This window comes from Schistocerca serialis, chromosome 3, assembly GCF_023864345.2.
Source record: "Schistocerca serialis cubense isolate TAMUIC-IGC-003099 chromosome 3, iqSchSeri2.2, whole genome shotgun sequence".
Taxonomy (NCBI): Eukaryota; Metazoa; Arthropoda; class Insecta; order Orthoptera; family Acrididae; genus Schistocerca; species Schistocerca serialis.
In genome coordinates this window covers 729,378,936-729,397,475 of record NC_064640.1, presented here as the reverse complement: position 1 = coordinate 729,397,475, position 18,540 = coordinate 729,378,936, and the positions used below count along the sequence as shown (strand labels likewise).

General features: G+C 42.5%; 1 protein-coding gene across 1 annotated transcript in view; it reads left to right on the top strand.

The window, feature by feature from the left end:
* The window catches only part of LOC126471163 (uncharacterized), a 253,999-nt gene that overhangs the window by 31,895 nt on the left and 203,564 nt on the right, over positions 1–18,540 (top strand). The window contains 14 exon segments of the mRNA XM_050099266.1: positions 1,607–1,668; positions 1,907–2,006; positions 2,424–2,499; positions 2,697–2,779; positions 2,826–3,004; positions 3,095–3,168; positions 4,116–4,512; positions 11,884–11,901; positions 11,983–12,061; positions 13,449–13,535; positions 13,626–13,887; positions 13,997–14,061; positions 17,827–17,901; positions 18,005–18,231. Of these exon segments, the coding sequence (XP_049955223.1) occupies positions 1,607–1,668; positions 1,907–2,006; positions 2,424–2,499; positions 2,697–2,779; positions 2,826–3,004; positions 3,095–3,168; positions 4,116–4,512; positions 11,884–11,901; positions 11,983–12,061; positions 13,449–13,535; positions 13,626–13,887; positions 13,997–14,061; positions 17,827–17,901; positions 18,005–18,231 (1,784 nt within the window).

The following is an 18,540-nucleotide window of genomic DNA, read 5'->3' as shown; positions in this document are numbered from 1 at the left end:
TGTAGTATCCAACCTAGTTGTTACACTTATTTCAATAACATTCTCTGTAGCTTGCAAAACTCACCTGCACTGTACAATTTTAATTTCTATATTCGGTTCGAGTATGTTCTAGAAGTATCTTCAAATGTCAAGTATCGTTGTACTGGAATGTTCTGTAGCTGTGTATATACTCTGTGTGTTCTGGCCGAAGGCAGTTTGCTCCGCACTCTTGTATGTGCAAGTGCTGAATATACCTTCGTTAAGTGAAGTTAGTGTTCGTCATTCATCTAATTACACCTTGTTCTACATGACATTATTCTGGTGGAGACTCTGGGTATTGGAACTTGTGATAGTGCACATTATTGACAACACAGTGGCTCCCATCATGTCACGACAGAGCCACCGTTTATGTGGCGAGAAACGTGAGTTCGAGCCATATACAACAGACCGCAATGTATCGGAGACAGAAGAAGAAGACGTTATGATGACAGCAACTGTGTGCCACCACGAGACATCCTTCCAGGTTCTCTGGTGATGATGGCCAAGATCCAAACAAGTGGCTGAAGGTTTATGAGCATATAGTCATATTTAACAAATGGGATGACACCGTGTGTTTGGCTAACATATTTTTCTACTTGGAGGGCACTGCCAAGCAATGGCATGAGAACAACGAGTAGTAGTTCACAAGCTGGGAAGTATTCCAGGTGGAACTGCGCAATTATTTCGGCAACACACAATGACAGAAGTGGAAGGCTGAAGATAAATTAAAGTGCAGGTCACAGCGTCCAGAAGAAACTACAGCATCCTCCATTCAAGACGTCCTGGAGCTGTGTAAAATGGTGGATCCTAGAATGAAGGAGGAAGATAAGGTTGCACATTTCATAAAGAGTGTTGCTGAGGACATGTATCAAGCCGTAATCCTGAAGGAGATTTCGACAGCAGACGACTTCATAAAATGGTCCCAGTATATCAAGACAATGCATCCAAAAAGAATTACACACAAAAAGTTTGAACGGCTTCCAAACTTTGTATCGATGTCTGTGATGGAGGAAGCAACTGATTTCACAAGTGTTCTTTGCCAGATAGTGAGAGAGGAAGTTCAGAAGGCACTTGGATTGCATGGTGAGCAAAAAACCAAGACGCTTCAAGAGGTCATAAGGGAGGAAGTGGAACAGACATTGAACCCAATTTCTTGTCCTTCATTTCCCTTTAAAATGATAAAAAAGTCTAGATCCAGGTGGAGTTACGTTCCTACAATTCCACATGAGAAACCTGTTTGGGCACCAAGGAAGACTGACATCCAGAGGATCCAGGATAACCAACCAGTATGTTTCCACTGTGGATGTCTGGGACATGTGGTGCACTATTGTCGAGAAATGCGGCATCGCCATTATATAGATAGAAGGTATAATTATATCTTATGAGTACAGTAGAGGGCACATTTATCAGGAGAGAAGACAAATTTTCAAGGAGATAACATAAATAGTCCTTTGCAGCAAAAATGTTTGTATAAACATATGCTGTATATTTAATGGTTCCTGAGGTAAATGCTTGAAAATTTTTATCATCATCAAACAATTTTCTTATGTTTATTACTATTTCATATCAGATACTTTCTGTTTATCAGTGAGATGCTTTGTGCGAGATAAAGTGTTAGGTTGCATCATTATAACTACTACCCTCATAAAGGTGCATAGTGAAGCAGCGAGACGAGTGTTGTGACATGTACTGGGAGTAGAAAAGTACACTGAAGGTGATAGTTGCTTTTTGTTCTTTTATTGTGAATTATTTAAAGTTGATTGTAAACTTTAAGCATACACACATTTGACAGGCTGTTTCCAAGACTGACAGTTTAAAATATAAATAATAAAAAAAGCTTGTAAACTGTGAATGTTAAAACAGTGCTCTTGAGTAAATTACTCAACAGAAATATATTGGGTGGTTAAGTGAGCAATTGTTTCTCGTTGTTCATTCCATCAAAATATCTAGTGAGAAGAATTCAAAATTTAACAAATGTCTGCGTGAACGTCTGTGCTTCAAATGGCCATTCTACCATAATACTGGCCTTTCCTTCTGAAACACTGAGCGGATGTGTTTGTTGTTCTGCATTATGGACACTGTTTAATATGAAGTAGGAGATAAACTTCACTTGATTAACCACTACATCAGAATAATTCAGATATGAGACAGATTTGCTGAAAGGGTTGCTCTAAAATAGGTGCCCAATAGGGTGAATTGGCCTATGTACAGGAAAATGACTTTTTGAACAATGTGCATGACTGGATGTGTCACGTTATGTGTGTTCAGCTGCACTGCTGAGGATTTCACACTTTGACTCAGCTTTACTGTGTGAATTGCTAAAGAATTGTTGTCAGTGGTCATATTAAGAAGTCCATATGATGAATTATCGCATGATGTGGATAAAAATTAAGGTATTTTCTCAGTTGCTTCCAATGTGAGTCCAGATGATAGGACTCCTTGCATGATAACCTCATGCTATTGGAGATGCCTCTATTCCAGGTATGCATCATCTGATAGTGGTCTTTTGCAGTCTTTAGAATGAAGATGTAAGACCATAACATTCTTGAATAGCTCCATAAATGAATTTTCTAAGCCAATCATTGAAACAGTTGGTAGGATGTCGAAAGAAGTGGATGGAGAACACTGCACTGATTTTTATATTTTCAACTGATTAATGTGTCTATAAATGTGACTAGGCTGAGACACGGAAAGAACAACAAACATAGCATGCTTTTGTTGTCTATATCATTTGCCAGATTTCACATTGACTGTGGTTTTGGTGAGTCACCACTTTTAAGTTAGGTAACACTTTTTTTCTGGTTCAGTATTTGTAGAAGTTCTTTGTATTCCACAGTCATTGTCACTGTTGACCATTACCAACCAGCATACTGGCCTAGCTGTTCATAGGCATCAAAACCATTATGGATCTGAGCAAATATCAGTCGTGCCAAACTATATGTGGCAGAAAGTAGTGTTGCACCCAAGAGTGGATCAGATCAGTTCCGTATCTACTAAAGATGACCATATCCTTTATATTTGGACAGACTAAAGGAAGTTACTTTTAAAGCCAGATTATTAAAGTTCTTACGCACAGTTGCCTTTCTTCACTTGTATACATTTACTGATCAAAGCAACGGCCTCTGCCAGGTGCTTTTGTGTCCTTGAAGTGTGATTTCCTAATGAATTTTCTGTCTACAGTGCCGAAAATCTCCATGAATTGGGAGGTGGTATATTTATAGCACCAGACAAGAATCTTAAGTTAATTGAGCTAGGAATTGAGTCAGCATGTGAAGCAGGATACAAGTTGTAGTTTCCATTTGGACTCATTGGCAGAACTAAGAACTTCAAATAGAACTTCAGTTCGCTGGCACATATGTACAGTGTGTAAACGTTTAGATGGCAGACCTCTCCCTAGTCCTGAATCGGTAGAAGTCGGTAAATGTCGGGAGGCTTCGGTAGGCACGCAGCTTCGACTGCTGCCAACATTACGTAGCTGACTGTGTTGTACAAGGTTGCCATTGTCGTCTGCTTCATTATTGCTTTGCACTGTACTGTTCTGCGTGTTTTTATTGTGCAGTTGTGCTAAACATTATCAAAATGAGTGAAGAGGCAGTTGCTGGCCCATCTTGGGAGTCGCCAACAACCCCTACTGGTAGGCCTACGGTTAGAAGTAAATCAGTATTACGTAGCGATGCTCACAAAATTATATTGCGTGCGATTGAATGCTGCGAAAGGGAGCAGAAAAAATTGCTTCACCCCATTTACAAATCTTCAGTGAGAGCTGCTACATACACAGGACAAAGCATGCATAGCATTGGAAGATTCAAACAGTTTTCCAAGAATCATCCTGGCATATCACCACAAATGCCTGGCAAGAAAAGTTGAGTTTCCATTTCAGATCTTTTGTTCGCGATCACTTTGAAGGAGCTCCCTAATTCGTCCGAATTACCTTATATTTCATTTTTCCTAGCTACTGTATTTCTTTGTATGGAAACACCACTGGTTATTGTATTATTTCGAAACACATTCATATTACAGTACATTTCCAAATTCAAAAAAATACATGCAGTGCAGAAGGCATTTTCTTATAAATCTTTCTCTCTCTTTTAACTTAGGAAAAGAAGTGGAGAAATCGAAGTAATGATCAATGATTTCAACCAGCGTGTCATTCACGACATGATAGCGGAATTTTATTCAGTGCGGAAGATTGTGCCGAGCCTGCGAACACTGCTTCCAGTTTTGCACGACAAAATAGGCTGGAAGTGGAGCATTGTCTCACTGAGAAAAGTACTTTTGTCTATGGGATTCATATGGCGTAAGGTGGAAAACAAGAGGAATGTGTTGTTAGAACGTCCAGACATTGTGCACTGGCAATCTTGTTTCATTGTTGACATGAAGAACTTCAGGGAAGCAGACAGAGAAATATTTTATCTTGATGAATCGTGGATTGATAATAATATATCGTTTAATAAATGTTGGCAGAGGAAGGGTGACTTACGTGAAGAAAGTGTCGTTGGTGTCACTACATGGGGGAGCGCATAGTAGACATATATAGATTTTAATGTACATGACAATTTCAGTTTTGTTTACGAACAACATTTAAAGCGAGTTTTACTTCCAAGCCTTTCGTCTGCTTTTGTGTAAGCATGACGCGCAATTTGTAGTGCCAGCACTGCAGCTGGTAGACGCGCCTTGTCCCCTCCCCAACGGCTCCTCTCCCTTCGCCAGTCAACGCTTGCCTCCTCCTCTCCCCGCACTCCCCTCACAACTCTGCCATCTTACAGTTAACACACTGTACCCAAGGTGTGCCATAATAATTGAAGAAAATTTTAGCCACTCCATAAAAGTTTTAGGGAGAATTATAAACCTGTAATACAAAGTTCTCAGGTCTGCAGCTTGATGATATCTCAGAAAAAAAAGTGTGCTGTTTACAAGAACACCACTTGCACCATCTTCTTGTATGGAGATGGCACTGTTTTGTCTCTGTGTACTTTGTGCTTGGGTGCTCTCCATTCCCTCCTAGTACTGCTGCAAGGGTATACGTGGAAGACTGATGTCATTTCCAGCATGCTCAGTTACAGATCCTACCCTCTTTGTCATCTCAGCTGCACCAAGGCACTGGTAGCAGATACGCCAACTCCTAGTACCAACTATGTAAGGATGACACAGAAGTCACCTTGACTGCCAAAAGATGATGGAAGTGACAGGCACTGAAATGAGCTTCCACCTAACTGGAGTTGAGAACTTCTCACCAGGAAAGACAATGAGATAAAAAAAAAATTATAAGTGACAGGTGAAGTAAAATAACAAACAATGTTTTACAACATCTTTCTTAAAAAATTATCTGGAACAGATGGTTTGAACCTCTATCTGCAGTGAAAATACACTGCCTGACAAAAAAAGGTGAAGCACCTAGAGAAGGAAAAGATACAAGACTTCCCAGGTTGAGAGATTATGTGATCTTATTGTGGCAATTACAGATTACAAATTGGACTCGAATTTACAAAGAATTTGGCAGTAAGAGCCCACATATCAGCATGGCGTTGCACCTAGTGTGGTCTCAATGCATGCACTGATTTGGTAGGAACAAGCATCTGTGGTGTAGAGAAACACTGGAAGAGTTGAAAACAAAAGGAAGACATCAAAGTAGTTCAGGGATGGACTACTATGTTACTCGTAGGTTCGAACAACATGCTAGTGTTAAGTAGATGCTTTGGGAACTCAAATGGGAAATCCCCCTGTGGGTCCGGTGGTTAGAATAGGCCCGAGGTATTCCTGCCTGTCGTAAGAGGTGACTAAAAGGAGTCTCACGTTTCGGTCTTTATGTGATGCTACCCGATAGGGTTTGACCTCCATCTTCTAAATTTTCCCAAAGAGCGAGCCCATTGGGGGGAAGGGCGCCTTACATGGTGCATCGTGTCCACCTTGCATTGAGATCTTTAGCCCACTTTCTCATCGTCACATTGCAGTCCCCCTCGTTCTCCATCTCTGGGGCGAGGACACCTTCCTGGGTGCATTTTCCACCATGCACTATGCACTGTCGCTTTCTGCACTGACAGTGACCATGGACTTCCTTGCACCTCATATCCAGCACGGTAGCTAGTCCGTTGTGGTGGGGCCGCCATGTACCCTGTTGGTTGTAGCCCCCTGACCACACTGATGACACGCGATGAAACGGAGTACATCGTCTTTTGCTGGTGATCAAACACCAGCAGTCTCTAAGCTTTCACAGGCTCAATTCAATGCACAGAAGTACGACCCAAAATCATTCCCCTCCCAGGCCACACCATGGGAGGAATGCCAGGCTAATGATGGCAGCGAATCCTATTCTCCCTGGTACCTAGTATGTATGTGAGCTGATGTGGAATCCTGTGTGTCCATGAACCCTCAGTTCTTTGTAGAGCATTTAGAGGACAAGTTTGGGGAGGTGGAGGGCTTGTCCAAAATGTGGTCTGGGTCAGTCTTGATAAAAACAGCCTCCTCTGCCAAGTTACGGGCATTACTCGCTTGTGACAAACTGGGGAATGTTTCTGTTACTGTCATACCCCATAAGAGCTTAAATATGGTCCAAGGATCTTCTTTTATGGTCCGATGACGAGCTGTGTGCCAACTTAGAGCAACGAGGTGTCCATTTCGTCCGGCGCGTCCACCAGGTCCAAGGGATAATCAGGTTACCACCGGTGCCTTCATCTTGGCTTTCGAGGGTGACACATTACCTGAGAAGGTGAAGGTGATGGTCTATCATTGTGATGTCAAGCCATATATCCCTCCCCCGATGCAGTGCTTTAAGTGCTGGACATTTGGCCATAGGTCTTCCCACTGTACTTCACCAGCCTCATATGTTGAGATTGTGGTTGTTCGTCCCATCCCGATATTCGGTGTGCCCCATCTTTCATCTGTGTCAACTGCGGAGAGCACCATTCCCCTTGCTCGCTGGGCTGTAGGATCCTAGAGAAGGAAAGGAAAATAATGGAATACAAGACCCTGGACTGACTGACCTACACTGAGGCTAAAAGGAAATTTGAAAGGCTCCATTCCGTGTGTGTGACAACATTTTATGCTGCTCCTATAACTACTGTTAAAGCCCCATCTGTTGCACCAATTCCAGTCAGCTCTCAGAGCCATAAGACTACATCTGGCCCCTTGATGGTGGGGGCATTTCCCTCGCGGTTGCTCCTGCACCACCTACTTCGGGAGCAGCACATCCACCCCCACCCACCCACCCACCCAACCGTTGGGGACATCAGTCCCCACTTCTGAGCCAGAGAATTATAAGTCTTCTTCGGCTCCTCTCTCTAGGAAGGGGTCCCTTGGGTACGGGAACCTTCCCAGGTTCCTACCAGTGGCAAAGTGGACACCTGCTAGTGGCTGAAGCAGCCACAGGTAGCTGGTCATAGGGCTTCATGGTCCTCCTTAGTCCCGGAGACTGAATCAAAGAAGCCCTACAAGTTCTGCGTCTGAGGATGAGGTGGAGATTATGGCATCTGCTGAGGACTTAGATCTCGCCGGACCTTCAGAGACAATGGATATAGACTACTCAGGCAAAAAGTCGGTGGCAGCGGGTGACTCTGAGGCATAAAATGCCTCATTGAATGTTCCACGTCTTCCCAGTCTCACGATAACGTCATCCTCCAGTGGAATTGCGGCGAATTTTTCCACCGCCTGGCTGAGCTACGGCAGCTGTTAAGCTTTACACCTGCTTTCTGCATTGCCCTCCAGGAAAACCTGGTTCCCAGCAATGCGGACACCTGCCCTCCGTGGCTATAAGGGATATTACAGGAACCGTAGTGACTATAATCGAGTGTCAGATGGAGTTTGCGTTTATGTCCTAAACTTGGTAGTGAAACGGTGCCCCTTCAAACCCCTCTTGAAGTTGCTGCTGTTAGGATAAGGACAATGTGGGGAATAACTGTCTGCAATGTATATCTTCCTCCAGATGGTGCAGTACCCCAGAACACATTGGCTGCACTGATTGCTCAACTCCCTAAACCTTCCTACTTTTGGGAGATTTTAACTCTCATAACCCTTTGTTGGGTGGCACCATGCTTACTGGCTGAGGCAGAGATGTCAAAACTTTACTGTCTCAGTTCGACTTCTGCCTCTTAAACACTGGGGCCGCCACACACTTAAGTGTGGCTCATGGCAGTTACTCGGCCATTGATTTATCATTTTGAAGCCCAGGACTTCTCCCATTTGTCCACTGGAGAGCACATGACAACCTGTGTGGTAGTGACCGCTTCCTGTCACTGCCCCGGTGTCAGGCCCATGGACGCATGCCCAGATGCGCATTAAACAAGGCGGACTGGGAAACTTTCACATCTGTTGAATCTCCCCAACGTGGTAACGTCGATGTGATGGTTGAGCAGGTGACTACAACAATCGTTTCTGCGGCGGAAAGCGTGATCCCTCGCTCTTTAGGGTGCCCCCCCGGGAAAGGCAGTCCCTTCGTGGTCACCGAAAGTCGCTGAAACTATTCAGGAGCGTTGGCGAGCTCTACAGTGGGTCACCCTTCCTTGGAGCACTTCATAGCCTTTAAACGGCTCCATGCTTGCGTTTGCCAACCTGTCTGATGACAGAAGCAGGAGTATTGGGAGAGATACGTCTCGACCATTGGGTGCCATACGTCACCTTCCCAAGTCTGGGCAAAGATAAAACGTGTTTTCGGGTACCACACCCCCAACAGGTGTTCCCGGTGTTAACATAAATGACATGTTCTCTACTGACGCAAACGTGATTGCCGAGCACTTTGCTGAGCACCATGCTTGAGCCTCTGCATCGGAGAATTACCCCTCAGCCTTTCACACTCTTAAGCAGCGGCTGGAAGGGAAAGTCCTCTCTTTCACTACATGCCACAGTGAATCTTATAACGCCCCATTTACAGAGTGGGAGCTCGTCAGTGACCTTGCACATTGCCCCAACACAGCTCCTGGGCCAGATCGGATCCACAGTCAGACGATTTAACATCTCTCATCTGACTACAAGTGACATCTCCTCATCATCTTCAACCGGATCTGGTGCGACGGCGTCTTTTCATCGCAATGGCGGGAGAGCACCATCATTCCAGTGCTCAAACCCAGTAAAAATCCGCTTGATGTGGATAGCTATTAGCCCATCAGCCTCACCAATGTTCTTTCCATGCTGCTGGAACGTATGGCATGTCGGTGGTTAGTCACGTGGCCTACTGGCTCCATGTCATAGCGGCTTCTGTCAGGGTCTTTCTACCACTGACAATCTTGTGTCCCTCGAGTCTGCCATCTGAACAGGCTTTTCCAGATGCCAACACCTGGGTGCCGTCTCTTTTGATTTACGAAATGTGTATGACACCACCTGGCAACATCATATCCTTGCCAGATTATAGGAGTGGGGTCTCCAAGGCCCGCTCCCGATTTTTATCCAAAATTTCCTGTCACTCCATACTTTCCGTGTCCAACTTGGTGCCTCTCATAGTTCCCCCCATATCCAGGAGAATGGAGTCTCGCAGGGCTCTGTATTGAGTGTATGTCTATTTTTAGTGGCCATTAACGGTCTAGCAGCAGCTGTAGGGCCATCTGTCTCACATTCTCTCTATGCAGACGACTTCTGCATTTCGTACTGCTCCATCAGTACAGGTGTTGCTGAGTGGTACCTACAGCTAGGCATCCACAGGGCGCAGTCCTGGGATCTAGCCCATGGCTTCCAGTTTTCAGTCGTGAAGATGTGTGTCATGCATTTCTGTCAGCATCGTACCATTCATCCAGAACCAAAACTTTCCCTTAATGACGATCCACTAACTGTCATCGATTCTTAGGTCTGGTTTTTGACACTCGTTTGACTTGGTTTCCTCATTTTCGTCAGCTTAAATGGAAGTGTTGGAAGCACCTCAATGCCCTACGCTGCCTGAGCAACACCTACTGGGGTGCAGATTGCTCCATGCTGCTGCAGCTCTACAGAGCCCATGTTCAATCCCGCCTTGACTACGGGAGTGTGATTTATGGTTCGGCGGCGCCCTCAGTATTGCGGTTGCTCGACCCTTTACACCATTGTGGAGTTTTCCTAGTGACAGGAGCTTTTAGGGCGAGTCTGGTGACCAGCATACTGGTGGAAGCTGGAGTCCCTCCATTGAAGATTCGATTTGCACAACTGCTCGCCAGTTACGTTGCACACATTCATAGCTCTCCTGACCATCCTAGTTACTGTCTTGTTTTCACCACCACGACGGTTCACCTCCTGCATAGGCGGCTCAGATCAGGGCTAACGACTGCAGTTCATGTGCGATCGCTTCTGACTGAACTGGAGCCCTTGCCTTTACCACCTCTCCTCGAGGTCCATTCATGTACACCTCAATGGTGTACCCTCACCATCGCCATCCTTTGGTAGTTACCATCCCGGAGTCCATCTATACCCTGGAATGGTCCAGTCGTTCCTTGGTGTTTGTCTGGACCCCAGGACACGTCGGCATCCCAGGCAATGAACTTGCAGACAGGCTGGCCAAACAGGCTATGCGGAAACTGCTTCTGGAGATGGGCTTTGAACAAGAGGATATTTGGTGAATGGACTGGCCTTCCCCTTCCCCACTGAGCTCTGTTGGATGTGTTGGAGAGATGTATTTCAGCACTTCCATGTGCACCAACAACCATTCAGCAATTGTCAGCTGTGCTAGTGGAGGAATGGAACACACTACTGCAAGAAGTCCTTACGAACTTTGTGGCCAGCATCGGAGCATGCTGCAGAGCAAGCATCGCTATCCGTGATGGTCACACACCGTATTAAGAACCATGTCCCACCTTTAGAATGCTCAGGGGACTGTCACCAGTTGTGGTGAATTCAGTGTAATTATTGTCTTGGAATTAGTGTTATTTCTGCTCATCTCATTTCATGTTTATTTCAGCTACCTTCTCTACTGTAGCAGTACTTGCTATGTATGGCCTAAGTTTCATGGAGCTATATTACTTGACAGTGACACATCATGCAAAAGTTACTTTCACCCTTAAGTTTTCCCCACCAGTGTGCTTTCAATCAATTTGTGCCATTTAAGATATGAAAGTACCTTATAAATGTTGGAATCTATGATGTATTACGCACTATATTACAAAAACCTGAAGCGTATGTAATATGTTGTATGAAGCCCCTAATAAAAACGGCATGTGAGCTTGTAGGGTGTCATGAAAAGTGAGGAAGAAGCCACTTCCAGAAGAAGCAACAAGCAAAACCTCCAATGTAACAGTAGTAGTTTTTCCTGTTTTATTCTCTTGTATGCAGACTGAGGTACAAATGTGGCTGAATAAGTAAGGTCAATGTGCAAAGCTGCTAATGAACAGGTCACTGCCATCCAGTTGGCAATGTATGTGGAATCGGCATATCCCATTTTGGCAGCTATGTTTCTCAAAACACAATCAGCAGATCAATCCTGCTAATGCTTCAGTTTTTTCCTAGCATCTGGTTTACAGTAAAAGGCAACAAAAGCCTTACTTTTAGATGAGTTATATACTTCAGTTGCTACATTTAATACGTAAGTTATATTCTGTTTGACACTTTATTGCATGTGGATATTATGTAATTCACTCCTTGGTGTGGTCCCCTTATTGTGTAGCATTGCATCAGTACATTGATTTGCAAGTGAAGAGATTTTAAAAGAAAGTAAAGAAGTATTTTCATTGTGGTGGGATCCACTCAAGCACTACTTTTCCAACTCTTCACTGAATTGAATGGGATCCATTCAAGCACTGCTTTTTCAACTCTTCATTGAATTGGAAATAATTTCAGTGCCTCTTTCAGTAATATGGCAATATGAAAATCTCTGAAGAAAAAGTGTAGTCAGTAGAGTGGGTATGAAAGACAATCATATTCCATATTTAGTATGATTGGTTTGGTTTTTATTTATATTACATTTATTAATTGATGTAGTTGTTGAATATGCAGTATGTTAGTGATAAAGAAACATATTAATTTTTATTGAGAGGTTACATTGTTGTATTCTACATAATGATTATTGATTTATTCTAGCCCTTTATGTTGACCATGCCTTTATCAAAACCTAGTGCTGGTAGTAAATGGAAAATTCTGCCGTTATTAGGAGAAAGGAGTATGTCACGATGATGTGGAAACTGTAGTTAAATTCATCTTCATTTGGGTTAAGAAAAATAAATCACATCTTTGCTCCACATATGATAGTTCATTTGCGTAAAAGGATATAGATTAAATGGTGGCAGATTAAGGCTGGGTAAAGAAGAGTTTGTAGCTCAGTCTTATTAAACCAAAACTGATAACAATGCTGCATTGTCCTGCATGCAATGTGGAGTAGCAGTTGGTGTTGCTGAGTGGTGTGCTATGCTGTGGGTCACCAGTTCAAATCTAATCACCAGCAAATATTTGTTATTTAGTATTTATGATTTCTAGAAGAGTCTCAGAATTACTTATGTGTGTAATGTTATCATGTTCCCAAATATTTTGTGTTTGTGTGAGTAGCAGCACTGTCTGTTTAGGAGGTAGCTCTGTTCTGTGTGTATGTGGTGTCCATAATAAATGTGCTTTCAATGGTAAATGTGTACTTCACTGACAACCCTGTGTTTGGATTTCGACATGATTGTGGTTTACAATGTGACATTGTTTGGTGGAGACACCCGGTATTTCAAAACATCTACATCACTGTCTCCCTAACTAGGCGATGTAAAAGCCATTGCATGCATGGATAGGAATCGGAATACAAGCAGTACATTGTTCCTAAGATCTGTACACTGAATTCCAAAACAGCAGTAAGTCACCTGCACATCAAGCCTCTATCAGTGTCTTCCAGGGACGCTGGTAAGGACTTGACGAAATGGTTGAAAAGATTCGACTGAGTTACCAAATACAACAGGAGGGATGACATGATGTGTTTGCCAGATGTGTACTTTTATGTGGAAGATACAGTCCAGGTGTAGCTCGAGAACAACCAAGAGAAACTTGATAGCTTAGACAAATTCCAGGCTGAACTGAAGAAAACATTTGCAGTCAGTCTGCCTAGCAGAACAACAAATGAACAGAGTTCAGTGTCATGGGAAAATTATGTAGTCCTACATGTAGCATGTTTTGGACCTACGTCACATTGTGAACTGGAATATGACAGAACTCCACAAAATATCATATTTTATGAAAAGATGTGCAGAAGCTATGTACAAAGTTTTCCTGGTAAAGCATGTCGCATCAACAGAGGAATTCATCCAGTGATGCCAGCACATCAAAACAATGCTACAGAATAGAGCTGGACGAAAGAGCTATGATGAACCCCTGAATTTAGTCCCTATGGCCATTGCAGAAGACCACCATGACCTCGGCTCACTCCTATTTTAGGTAGTGACAGAAGAGGTACAGCAGTTTATGTGCAGCCTGAACTGTCTGACTGAGTAAGCGAGAGATAGCAGCCATGAATTTCTATTCCATATGCCACGAGGTAATAAAGAACACTGAGCAAGAGGTGTATCTATCTTTAGCACCAATTTCCACTGCCAATCAAATGTGCCAAGTGATGCAGTCAAGCCTGATACATATTCTTCAGACATTGATAGCAGTGGGTATCAGTAATTTCATTTATAAGTAAAAAAGTTCGTACAAAACTGTGTTAACTAAAATGTATTATTTTATACTGAACTGTTGAATGATTTTTGAAGCTTTTGTATTAAAATCTGTAACTCTGTGTTACCAAAATATGTTAAATTATAAACCAGGTAATCGAAACAACATCTTTGACAATGATGTAAATCATTTAAATTTCTTTGCCTCAGATGTCTTCTCTGTACTGCTACTTGTTAGCATCTGGTGGGAAGAGTGCTTGTATGATGGAGTGCTGGAAAGATGGTTGTATAAAGTAGCAACATATGTTGGTGGAAAAAAGTCTCTTGTGGAACCTTTTGAAAAGCTTCTTGTGAACTAGTTTCTACGAATTTTTGAATACAGAAGATTTAGTGAAAAAACTACTTTATTTGACCTCCAACAAACCATCAACTTGACAAACCTGGGAATAGTATATTTTATTGTACAGCCAAACCTGGAGACCCAAGTTATATCCTGAAAGTAAGACGACGAGGTCAACTTTAAGATTGCCAGGTAAATAAAAAAGTTAAGTAAAGTGAACATTCCTTTCAATGACACTTCCTTAAGAATAATCATGAAAAGTCCATTCATGGAACATGACGTTGTATGGATGTTATGGAAGTGATGTGTTACTGCTGTGAAGAGTGAACTCGGCAAACTCAGGCGTATGCTGCAACCATCAAACAACCACCCAGCATCCAGCCAATGCAGGTACAACAAACTCCTGACCAGTGTATTTCCACTGTGGATGCCACAGACTTGTACACTACTGCAGAGAAAAGATGATGAGTGTTCAATGACCATTGTGTCACAAGACGTCAACCATCTCAACAGTCGTATTCACACCAGTCAGCTGCAGATGATTATAGTCAACCTGTGGGATGAAGCCTTTTCATCACACCCTGGATGAGGTTGCTCCTTAACATGTCATAGCCATTCCCCATCACTGTACAGAGATGGCATCTGCTTGTCTTGCCACTGACCTCAGGAAAACTTAAGCAAGGCAACCACTTACAGAGGTGAGGCCACCTCGGAGAAAACTCTCTGTGATTGACCGTTACCAAGATGACAGGAAATCTCATTGGTGTCATTAACGGCCAGCCTATCTGGGTACTAGTCGACTCAGGCTTATTTTTTCATAATGGTGACTGCTTATAATTGACAGCTAAAGATGATTGTATTTCTTAATACATAAGTGACTGTGCTGAGGGCCACAAATGGGAAATACATCCAACTGACAGGAACCTCTGTTGCTATAATAACTGTTAGTAATGTAATAATGGAACACAACCCTTTGAGTGTTGTTTTAATAGAATCTCCTCATAATGTTACTCTGGATCAGACTTCTTGCAGACATCACAAGCAGCCATTGACTCTGAAAGACGTAGAGCTCCAGATTGATGAAACTACAACAAAGATTGCTTGGGTGGTTGTTCGCCATCGAAGACATTGTTATCTCACCATCATTAATGGATAAATTCCAGTCGTGAATCTATATCCTCAGTTAAACAGTGAAGCTTTTGTTGATTGCAAGCAGCTGCTCAGATTCACAGAAGAAACCTATATTCCAGCGGCAGTCATAAACCTTGCCTGTGGTTAAGAACAATGTTGGTGGATCACTGATTGTCACAAGTAGTGACAACTCATCCCTAAAGGTATGTGCGAAGAAACAGCCAAACCAGTCAACGATATTCAGCTCTGCACCATTGACAAAGAATCATGCTTTGCTGCTATTAACAAACTATGCAGTGGAGGACACTGCTGTTGAACTACCAATAGGATCTGGCCTAACAGAGGAACAACGTTGACAAATGTTAGCCATTGTGTGTCAAGTTTGGATGTTTTCTGATCTAGAGTGGAGAAAAGAAATACCATATGGCACATGGCAAAATGCTACATCAAGACCAGGGATCAGAAACAAATTAGCCAGTGCTTGTATAGGGTGTCGCCGGCTGAATAACTTCACACCAACACTAGCATTAATGGAATAGGTACAGTTCTAGTGTAAATGCAGTAAGGTGCTGAAAAGATGATAGACTATGCATATGGAGTACTCTCCAAGACCAAAAGGAACTGCTCTACAACTGATAAAGAGTGTTGTGCAGTTGTTTGGACCATCAGCAAGTTCCGGCCATATATATTTTACAAACAATTCATCATTGTGACGAACCAGCATTCTCTATGCTGGCTGACGAGTGTGAAGGATTTATTGGGTCAGCAGGTGAGATGGGCACTATTTCAGGAGTGTAATGTCACAGTGGTATACAAAATCAGATGCAAACACGAGTCCACCAGCTGCCTGTGAAGGAATCCTGTGAAGCAACGCAGCAGCACGGATAAATATCAGTCATCACTACTATTAAGTGATGTTGCTGTTGAACAGGGGGAAGATCCAGCTTTGCTAACTATAGAAACCTCAAAGGTAGAGGACTGTACCAAAGGAGACACAAATTAGTAAATGAAACATTGTATAAGAGGAACTGTGATCCAGTGGAGCAGAAATTGTTGCTTCTCATCCCAGTTCATATATGGACAGCTAGCTTGAAGTATTTGCATGACATGCCAACATCCATTCACCAGGGATTCGTGAAGACTCTAAACAGAATCAGATACTGATATCACTGGCCAGCTCTCTACTGATCCATTAGGCACTATGTGAGCCACTCCATGAATGCCAACATCAGAAGCAAATGCTGCAGTTACCTCCAGGGAATCTGGTATCATTTCTGTCAACCGGATTGGAAGCGACCTCTTAGGGAGGTTCCCCAAGTCTTTTAAGGGGAAATGACAAATAATAGTCTTGCACTGACTGCCTCACCATCTATACTGTCACGAAAGCTGTGCTGACTGCCAGAGCTCATGGAATTGCAAGGTTCCTTGTAAAAGACATCATTTTAAAGCACAGATTTGATCTCTGATCATGGGAAAGTTTTCCACTCGAGACTAGTATAAGAAATAATTTCGTGTTGTAACATGAATCACAGGATGAGAACTACCTACCACTTACAGCCAAATGTCCTCAGGAAATGCTTTAATAAGACATTGGCAAATATGTTCTCAATGAATAGAGAGCTTGAGATAAGGATACTGCTCATAACGACATTTGCACATAAAACAGCAAGGCAAGACACTACAGGCTTCACACCATTCTTTCTGCTCCATACTTGTGAAGCCTAAGTGACAAGTGATATACTGTTCTTGTTTTAACCAGTGATACTCGGGATGACTTTGTGAAATGCTTCATTACCAGGACCAAAGGAGCAAGGCAGCTTGCTCCCATACAGTCCTTGGATGCCCTGTGGAATGATGAAGAGAGCTATAACACCATGCAACAGCCATGATGTATAGCCTGGGAAACTTGCTATGTACTTTTAGGCTAGTGTGGAAAGTGGGACTGTCGGAAATGTTACTAAAATGCTACTTTGTATGGTATCATATCCTTCGTCCCTTGCCAGATGTCATGTACGAAGTTCAGGGTTATGACCGTTCACCAAGAAGACAAAAGTACAGAGACATCTCCATATTTTTGTATGAAGTGCTGCTACAGTTCTGAGGCACAGATCAACAATGGTTGCTCATTGTTTAAGGAAACTGAAAGCCTACTCAAAGATCACAAAGTGACAATGGGAGAGATTACCTTCCACACTTATCGTAGTGGAGAGGATGTGACAATGTGATCTGAAACTGAGGATCCTCCAGAGCTGCCATACAGAGGACTAGTGATAAGATCTAGATCTAGGGTGCTGTTATTGGCTCCAGTGAGAACTTCTGAAACAGCAGATCACCGTTTCTCCAGCAGAGGGAGCAATGCCATGAACTGTGCTGCATCCTGCGTGGAGTAGACGTTAACATTGCCAGATGATGTCCTGTGGGTCACTAATTCAATTCCAATCACTATCAAATATTTGTTTATCATGTCTAGTAGGTTCTTGAAAATTTTTATGTTTTTAATCCATGCATATTCTACAATATTTGATGTTCATGTAACTAAGAACATACTACATGCTGGAGGCAGTTCTGATCTGTCTTTGTGTTGGTGTCTAATCAATGTGCTTTCAGTGTGAAGTGTTGTACTTCATTGATGATCCTGCTTTTGGATTTGGACTTGACTGTGGTTAATAAGTGGAACATTGTATGAGAGAAACTGCGGGGAGAGGGGTTGCATCAACAGTCTTGTTCTGTGGCCTCACAGAATTGATGACTAACATCACTATTTCCAAGATTAATGGGGGTTGGAGTATATTTGCTATGAACAAAGAAATCTAATAATCTGTTCAGTATCTAGTGACATTGTTAGTGAACCAAATCTGTGCAACATTTATAGTAGTTATGAACAGCATAACTCAAAACATAGTAACCAGGAATATATGAGACAAGAAAAGAGCTGAAATCGGGACTGAGAAAAGCAACATTTAGTGTTTATGAGAATAGCAACACATCCTATTTATGAGAATAGCAACATATCGTGTTTATGAGAATATCAACATTTTGTGTTTATTAAATGACCGAGAAAAAGTGAAACAGCAGTGCATGAAGCATTTTACTGAAAAGTATATCAGTACATTAATTGATACTGCAGTTTATTTGTTCAGAAAAGTGAAGGCATTTAGAAACAATCTCTTCATTGTGAAATACAGTTTTGGAATAAGTACTGATGTGGCCAACAATTTAAGCACTCATCTAGTTTAGAAGCTTTTTCCTTTTGCCTGTGATGAGTTTCTGGGCAATGGAGGTGTATCTCACTAATGGGGCATAGACCATAGGGAACAATTGCACATGTCTAAATTTGAGGAACATAAGATTTTATTAGAAATTGTTGTCAATAAATGTTAGATTGTCACATGATTATTTTGAGTTCAAAATGCCCTGCACATTGTAGATAACTAGAAAATACAAGAAACTAGGGAAAATAGTTACAATTTAGGTTTTACTTTTTTCAACCCAAACTTGATTTTTAAGAATTTAATACAATACTTTCTTCAGATTGCAGCA